Raw genomic sequence first — 8,456 nt, forward strand, 5'->3', positions numbered from 1 at the left:
TATATATATATATATATATATATATATATATATATATATATATATATATATATATATATATATATATATATAAGTTTGTGATTGTGACCTGGCTGAGGGCAGTTCATATCGCATCAAAACAAAACACAAAGTACATCAGCTAACTAAGCAGGGAATTCAGTACCTGACAGTTAGTCGATTGCAGTGGGAATACAAATAATAATTTCACCCCCAAATACACTTCGTTCCTCACACTGCTGGATTGCGCATTACTCCCTTAAAGGAAGGCTCCTTGTATTTTATATTTTACTTACATTTTTATCTATTTATTTTTAAATTTGTTAACTTCCTTTTCATTTCTAATAACCGATTTCTTCTGTCTGTATTTCCTGTTACCTTCTATTTCTTATTTCCAATGCTTACCGTATTCTTTGGAAGCTTTGAGTTCAAGTCAATGGCCCTTGTGGGCTTGTTCCATATGAATGAGGTTCATCTTCTTCATATAATAATAATAATAATAATAATAATAATAATAATAATAATAATGATAATAATAATAATAATAATCTGTCTATCTATCTATCTGTTAACAAATTAGAAAGAGCTCGTCGCTGAACAAGTTACTAAAGATATTACAAAAATAATAAATTGTAGAAATTTATGGTTCCTTTTTCTCTGCGAGCCACCGCACGAATCTTGGAAATGATGTGGCGTAACGTGGAACAGAGATTAGCAGAATTGGGAAGGCAAGAGAAGCGACGCAAAATGGTGAAATGAGTGGGAAAGATCGACTTCCTCTCACTCTCTCACTCTCTTTGGACATTTGCGTATGTATACATCGCATGATACCCGTGGACGATCTATTTCGGAAACGAAAGCCGTATGTCACCTACTGTAATGGCCGCGATAAGTACCGGAAAGCATAATCTTATCGCACTCCTTGTTTCTAAAACATCTTATAACACCCTGTGGAGAGTTTTGACCATATATGGGTTTCTGTTTATGCTTGCGTACATTTTACACACGAACACCCCGCCACGCATACATGTGTGTGTATATATATATATATGTGTGTGTGTAATATATGCATTATATATATGCATATATATAATATATATATATATATATATATATATATATATATATATATATATATATATATATATAAATTATATATATAAATGCATATATAGATTATATATATGCATATATATAAATATGTATATTATATATACATATATATATATTATTATATATATATATATATATATATATATATATATGTGTATATATATACATATATATATGTATATATATATATATTATATATATATATATATATATATATATATATATATATATATATATATATATATAAAATTAAGTGATACATTTGCAGACAGACATCCAGCACTAGCACTTGCACTTGAGTGAGGCAGAAAAAGCAAAGAGCATATAATGCATTTTATCAAATGTTTTGAAGTTCCGTTATGTTTAGGTTTAAGAGAGAAGTCTTCATTTTTCTGTTTCAAATTATGAAGTTCTGAATCTCCTTAATGTGATGCATTCTGTCAGAATGAAAAAGAGATTTCACTCAAAAGTTCAAGCGAAGATGGAATGCATTAATACCCTGAAAAAGTTCACCTTGTATTTTACTAATTTATTGATATTTTTGTCTATTTATCTATTAATTTACCTTTTTAGTTTTCTGTAAAAGAAAACTATTGTGCCGGGCTTTGTCTATCCGTCCGCACTTTATAATGCTGTATGAGCCGCGGACCATGAAACTTTAACCACGTCCCTTTAGTGCCTTGGCCTATATCGTTGCCAGATGCACGATTATGGCTAACTTTAACTTTAAATAAAGTAAAAACTAATAGGGCTAGAGGGTTGCAATTTGGTATGTTTGATGACTAGAGGGTGGATGATCAACATACTAGTTTGCAGTCCTCTAGCCTTAGTAGTTTTCAAGATCTGAGGGCGGACAGAAAAAAGTGCAGACGGACAGACAAAAGCTGGCACGATAGTTTTCTTTTCAGAAAACTGAAAGTGGCAAAGTCTGAGCTCAGTTTTCTGAGAACAACGATATTCATTGCATTTTGATGAGATTATTATAGAACGATTATATTTTAGTTATTTGTGGCAATGGGTCATCTTTACAGGTCATAGGGGTGAAACGCTGAAGCATTTCTAATTTAGAACAACATGAAAGTATTAAACAACAGGTAACATTGCGTTATAAAGACAATGCGCAAATGTGCGTATGAATATTCATCAGAGTAAATTTACATTCAATTGCACATGCAAACAGTTACATATGAAACATCATCTGCCTAAACATAGCATATCTAACTATAAAGTGGCTAACCCTTGCATCTTTAAAGTCAGTAAATAACACATGACAAAACAGGCGCTCAGCGAGCATGGTAATCGACACCGTAGTTGCGAAAATAGTTGATGAATAAAACAATGAAAAATTGTAATAACAGTTGCATTAAAAACAAAAATGAATAGCCAGACAAAGACAATGAAGAAAAGAAATGGAAAGGACTTAAGGTCTCACCTTGATCACGCCAGTCAGGTGTGACGAGCGACGTGCTAGCTACTCTGCTGGTGGACAACGAGCCTCTGACTGCCGACAAAATCCTACTTCGGGAGTCAAGAAGAAGAGGGACGCAACGCTTATCGCTGGTGCTGGATTAGTCAGCGCGAGCCGGCGTTGTTACCCAAAACCGTATTGACGTTGCTACTTTGTAAAGGCGTGAATATTTCTCATGTTACAGCTTCCGAGTGGTATTGCACATCTTAACAATGCTAACTCCAGGAGCTTGGTGGATGTAGGCCAGGTGGTGATGGAAATAATTTAAGTAAACAATTTTCACTGTATATAACTTATAGGTAGTGGCATAGTAGCCTTTTAGATATTTTATCATTTAATAGAAACAAGTCTCTGTTGATTTTTTATTATTTTGCCAATACTGAAAAAATAACCTTTGAGCTTTATTGCATCTGCATTACCATATGATACTAGTACGAACCTAGACAGTAACCTAGCACTGAAAGTCAACAGGACATGACTTCATCTTAGAACTAATTTTTTTTTTTTATTGTTTAGTTTAGTGAAGATGTTACACAGAAAACTCACCATCTAAGATAAAATAAATTAAGTCTTCTTCGTCCTGTTCTCTTTCTTCTTCTTCATCCCCACCGCTGTCCGTATGCTATGGGGTTGGTTGCCTTGATGCATCTTCTCCAACTATTCCAGCCGAATGCATTCTCCTCCACTAAATCCCTCTTCTCAGAAGCCCCTTCCGACTTCTCGCTCCATCTAATCCTTTGCCTCCCTCTCGACCTTCTAGACCTAACATGTGCAACCAAAGCCCTCTTCACTCCTTCCTCCTCTCTCAACCTTACCACATGCCCAAACCTTCACTCCTTCCTCCTCACTCACCCTTACCCCAAACCTTCACTCCTTCCTCCTCACTCACCCTTACCCCAAACCTTCAATCCTTCCTCCTCATTCACCCTTACCACATGCCCAAACATTCACTCCTTCCTCCTCACTCACCCTTACCACATGCCCAAACCTTCACTCCTTCATCCTCACTCACCCTAACCACATGCCCAAACCTTCACTCCTTCCTCCTCATTCAACCTTACCACATGGCCAAACTTTTACTCCTTCCTCCTCCCTCACCCTTACCACATGCCCAAACCTTCACTCCTTCCTCTTTACCCACCCTTACCACATGCCCAAACCTTCACTCCTTCTGCCTCACCCACCCTTACCACATGCCCAAACCTTCCCTTCCTCCTCACTCAACCTCACCACATGCCCAAACCTTCACTCCTTCCTCCTCACTCACCCTCACCACATGCCCAAACCTTCACTCCTTCCTCCTCACTCAACCTTACCACATGCCCAAACCTTCACTCCTTCCTCCTCACTCACCCTTACCACATGCCCAAACCTTCACTCCTTCCTCCTCACTCGCCCTTACCACATGCCCAAACTTTCACTCCTTCCTCCCCACTCACCCTTACCAGTTCCTCCTTCCTCCTCACTCACCCTTACCACATGCCCAAAACTTCACTCCTTCCCCCTCACTCACCCTCACCACATGCCCAAACCTTCACTCCTCACTCACCTCAGCACATGCCCAAACATTCACTCCTTCCTCCTCACTCACCCTTACCACATGCCCAAACCTTCACTCCTTCCTCCTCATTCACCCTCACCACATGCCCAAACCTTCACTCCTTCCTCCTCACTTATGCTTACCACATGCCCAAACCTTCATTCCTTCCTCCTCACTCACCCTCACCACATGCCCAAGCCTTCACTCCTTCCTCCTCACTCACCCTTACCACATGCCCAAACTTTTACTCCTTTCTCCTCACTCACCCTTACCACATGCCCAAGCCTTCACTCCTTCCTCCTCACTCACCCTTACCACATGCCCAAACCTTCACTCCTTTCTCCTCACTCACCCCCACAACATGCCCAAACCTTCACTCCTTCCTCCTCACTCACCCTTACTACATGCCCAAACCTTCACTCCTTCCTCCTTATTCCCCTTACCACATGCCCAAACCTTCACTCCTTCCTCCTCACTCACCCTTACCACATGCCCAAATCTTCATTCCTTCCTCCTCACTCACCCTCTCCACATGCCAGACCTTCACTCCTTCCTCCTCACTCACCCTTACCACATGCCCAAACCTTCATTCCTTCCTCCTCACTCACGCTCACCACATGCCCAAACCTTCACTCCTTCCTCCTCACTCACCCTTACCACATGCCCAAACCTTCACTCTTTCCCCCTCACTCACCCTCAGCACATGCCCAAACCTTCAATCCTTCATCCTCACTCACCCTCAGCACATGCCCAAACCTTCACTCCTTCCTCCTCACTCACCCTTACCACATACCCAAACCTTCACTCCTTCCTCCTCACTCATACTCACTGCATGCCCAAACCTTCACTCCTTCCTCCTCACTTACCCTTACCACGTGCCCAAACCTTCAATCCTTCCTCCTCATTCACCCTCACCACATGCCAAAACCTTCACTCCTTCCTCCTCACACACCCTTACCACATGCCCAAGCCTTCATTCCTTCCTCCTCACTCACCCTCACCACATGCCCAAACCTTCACTCCTTCCTCCTCACTCACCCTTACCACATGCCCAAACTTTCACTCCTTCCTCCTCGCCCAAACCTTCACTCCTTCCCCCTCACTCACCCTCAGCACATGCCCAAACCTTCAATCCTTCATCCTCACTCACCCTCAGCACATGCCCAAACCTTCACTCCTTCCTCCTCACTCACCCTTACCACATACCCAAACCTTCACTCCTTCCTCCTCACTCATACTCACTGCATGCCCAAACCTTCACTCCTTCCTCCTCACTTAGCCTTACCACGTGCCCAAACCTTCACTCCTTCCTCCTCATTCACCCTCACCACATGCCAAAACCCTCACTCCTTCCTCCTCACTCACCCTTACCACATTCCCAAGCCTTCATTCCTTCCTCCTCACTCACCCTCACCACATGCCCAAACCTTCACTCCTTCCTCCTCACTCACCCTTACCACATGCCCAAACTTTCACTCCTTCCTCCTCACTCACTCTTACCACATGCCCAAACCTTCACTCCCTCCTCGCGCAACCTTACCACATGCCCAAACCTTCACACCTTCCTGCTCACTCACTCTTACCACATACCAAATCTTCACTCCTTCCTCCTCACTCACCCTCAGCACATGCCCAAACCTTCACTCCTTCCTCCTCACTCACCCTTACCACATGCCCAAACCTTCACTCCTTCCTCCTCATTCACCCTCACCACATGCCCAAACCTTCACTCCTTCCTCCTCACTCACCCTTACCACATGCCCAAACCTTCATTCCTTCCTCCTCACTCACCCTCACCACATGCCGAAACCTTCACTCACCCTTACCACATGCCCAAACCTTCACTCCTTCCTCCTCACTCACCCTTACCACATGGCCAAACCTTCACTCCTTCCCCCTCACTCACCCTCAGCACATGCTCAAATCTTCACTCCTTCCTCCTCACTCACCTTCAGCGCATGCCCAAACCTTCACTCCTTCCTCCTCACTCACCCTTACCACATACCCAAACCTTCACTCCTTCCTCCTCACTCACACTCACCGCATGCCCAAACCTTCACTCCTTCCTCCTCACACACCCTTACTACATGCTCAAACCTCCACTCCTCCCTCCTCACTCACCCTTACCACATGCCCAAATCTTCACTCCTTCCTCCTCACTCACCCTTACCACATGCCCAAACCTTCACTCCTTCCTCCTCAATCACCCTTACCACATGCCCAAACCTTCACTCCTTCCTCCTCACTCAACCTTACCACATGCCCAAACTTTCACTCCTTCCTCCTCACTCACCCTTACCACATGCCCAAACCTTCACTCCTTCTTCCTCACCCACCCTTACCACATGCCCAAACCTTCACTTTCTGCTTCACCCACCTTTACCACAAGCCCAAACCTTCACTCCTTCCTCCTCACTCAACCTTACCACATGCCCAAACCTTCACTCCTTCCTCCTCACTCAACCTTACCACATGCCCAAACCTTCACTCCTTCCTCCTCACTCATCCATACCACATGCCCAAACCTTCACTCCTTCCTCTTCACTCACCCTTGCCACATGCCCAGACGTTCACTCCTTCCTCCTCACTCACCCATACCACATGCCCAAACCTTCACTCGTTCCTCTTCACTCACCCTTGCCACATGCCCAAACCTTTCACTCCTTCCTCCTCACTCACCCTCACCACATGCCCAAACCTTCACTCCTTCCTCCTCTGAATAAGAGACATACAAGATCTTCAATTACTGTTTATCCTTCTGATTTTTACCCATAACTGGGTCAACTTTAGTGGAAAATATGCCAAGCAACTTTCCTGAAACGGGACGTCTTTGATTTTCGAAAAATTACCGCAAGGAGCAGTAAAATGCCTGTAAAGCATCAAACAAACCTAATCTATTTTCCTGTCACAATGTGTGGCTGTTCTATTTAGCCGTAATAATGGATCCAGTGAACCTTTGTATCTCGTGTAAAAATTCTAGCATCAAATTGCTTTGCATTTGTTTTATGGTACTCATATATTAACTAACTAACCCCGCCAATAGGACTTGAAAGTACACAACTTGTGGTATTATTGTATTTACTGCAGGCTTGCTGCTGAGTCCATGAGGTGAAGAGCTTTCTAGTTATGTAATAAAAAATATCACAACAAAAAGGGCAATAAAAACCTATAAGCTGAATTGAAGCTTTGTACTGACACTGACTAAAAAATTTCAAAGCTGCTGCTGCTCATTCAGTGCAAGAAAAGGATCTGGAGATTCAGAATGACTATCACGTGGAAAAGGACCTGGCTGAAATACTGTATGTCCAAGCTATGTCACCGCGTGGAAACATTGCTCTGAAACATTTTAGTATGAAAACGTTTGCATGGACGACGACCCACACCAAAAAAGGACAATATTCCCGTACTGGATTACGGAGAGACTTTAATAGAAGAGCAAGAAGGAAAGGAATATGGAAGAAAATCATGTTCGCTCCAGGGATAGAGAATATGCAACTAAAAGGGCGTGTGGCAGAGTACATACTGTAAAATATAAACAGATGTCTTCGTTCAACAACCAATGGTATTTGTAACCAACCAGTTGCGTGTTTCGTAAGAGAAAAAAAAGTAAGCGTATGGTTTTCATGACAGGTGCACACTGAATATAATAAATTCAAAAAAAAAAAGCAAAACCTTTAAAAAAGATAAATACTCATACATAACAGAACTTTGAAACCGTTGCTGACATAAATATCTCATATTGAATAACAATATATACGTTAGAGACAAGGTTAGGTTTCCAAACAGTATTTTCAAGGCTGATTTTACTTTTTATTTTTTGTTCAAAGATTTATATTCCGACATACATAGAAATTAATTCATAAGCAAGCAGTCATAGATGCATACACACACATACGTATCTAGTTCCTCATATATAATTAGGCATCTTATCATTTCACACATACGCACAGCCATAGACACAAAACCCAATCACTCATAATAGATAAATATAAGTATATATATATATATAATATATAATATATATATATATATATATATATATATATATATATATATATATATATATATATATATATGTGTGTGTGTGTGTGTGTGTGTGTGTGTGTGTGTGTGTGTGTGCGTGTGTGGGTTTCCGTGCCTCTTTCCAGACCATCTTGATTGGGTCACCATCCCCTCTCAAGAAATGTCCAAATCATTGAAGTTTGTGTGCCACCGCAGTTTTCTGTATCACTGGTTTCTTATTCCTTTTCTGAAGGAGGAAGGCCAAGAGAAATAAATACATTTCAGCACCCTCAAGTCTCTCCTTCCAACGGTCTTTCTTTTTACATCTGTAGTCTT

General features: G+C 41.8%; 2 protein-coding genes across 2 annotated transcripts in view; one reads left to right on the forward strand and one right to left on the reverse strand.

The window, feature by feature from the left end:
* LOC136843368 (transient receptor potential channel pyrexia-like) overlaps positions 1–2,806 on the reverse strand; it is a 12,019-nt gene extending 9,213 nt beyond the window's left edge. The window contains exon 1 of the mRNA XM_067111712.1: positions 2,543–2,806. The gene's annotated coding sequence lies outside the window, so the exon portion shown is untranslated. The remainder of the gene's footprint in view (positions 1–2,542) is intronic.
* A 1,134-nt stretch (positions 2,807–3,940) lies between these two features.
* LOC136843522 (uncharacterized) lies at positions 3,941–6,837 on the forward strand. The gene is made up of 3 exons (XM_067112057.1): positions 3,941–4,993; positions 5,744–6,160; positions 6,508–6,837. Exons 1-3 carry the CDS (start codon positions 3,941–3,943, stop codon positions 6,835–6,837), a joined length of 1,800 nt encoding a protein of 599 aa, XP_066968158.1.
* The last annotated feature ends 1,619 nt before the right edge of the window (positions 6,838–8,456 follow it).

The sequence above is a fragment of the Macrobrachium rosenbergii genome, chromosome 11 (assembly GCF_040412425.1).
Source record: "Macrobrachium rosenbergii isolate ZJJX-2024 chromosome 11, ASM4041242v1, whole genome shotgun sequence".
Taxonomy (NCBI): Eukaryota; Metazoa; Arthropoda; class Malacostraca; order Decapoda; family Palaemonidae; genus Macrobrachium; species Macrobrachium rosenbergii.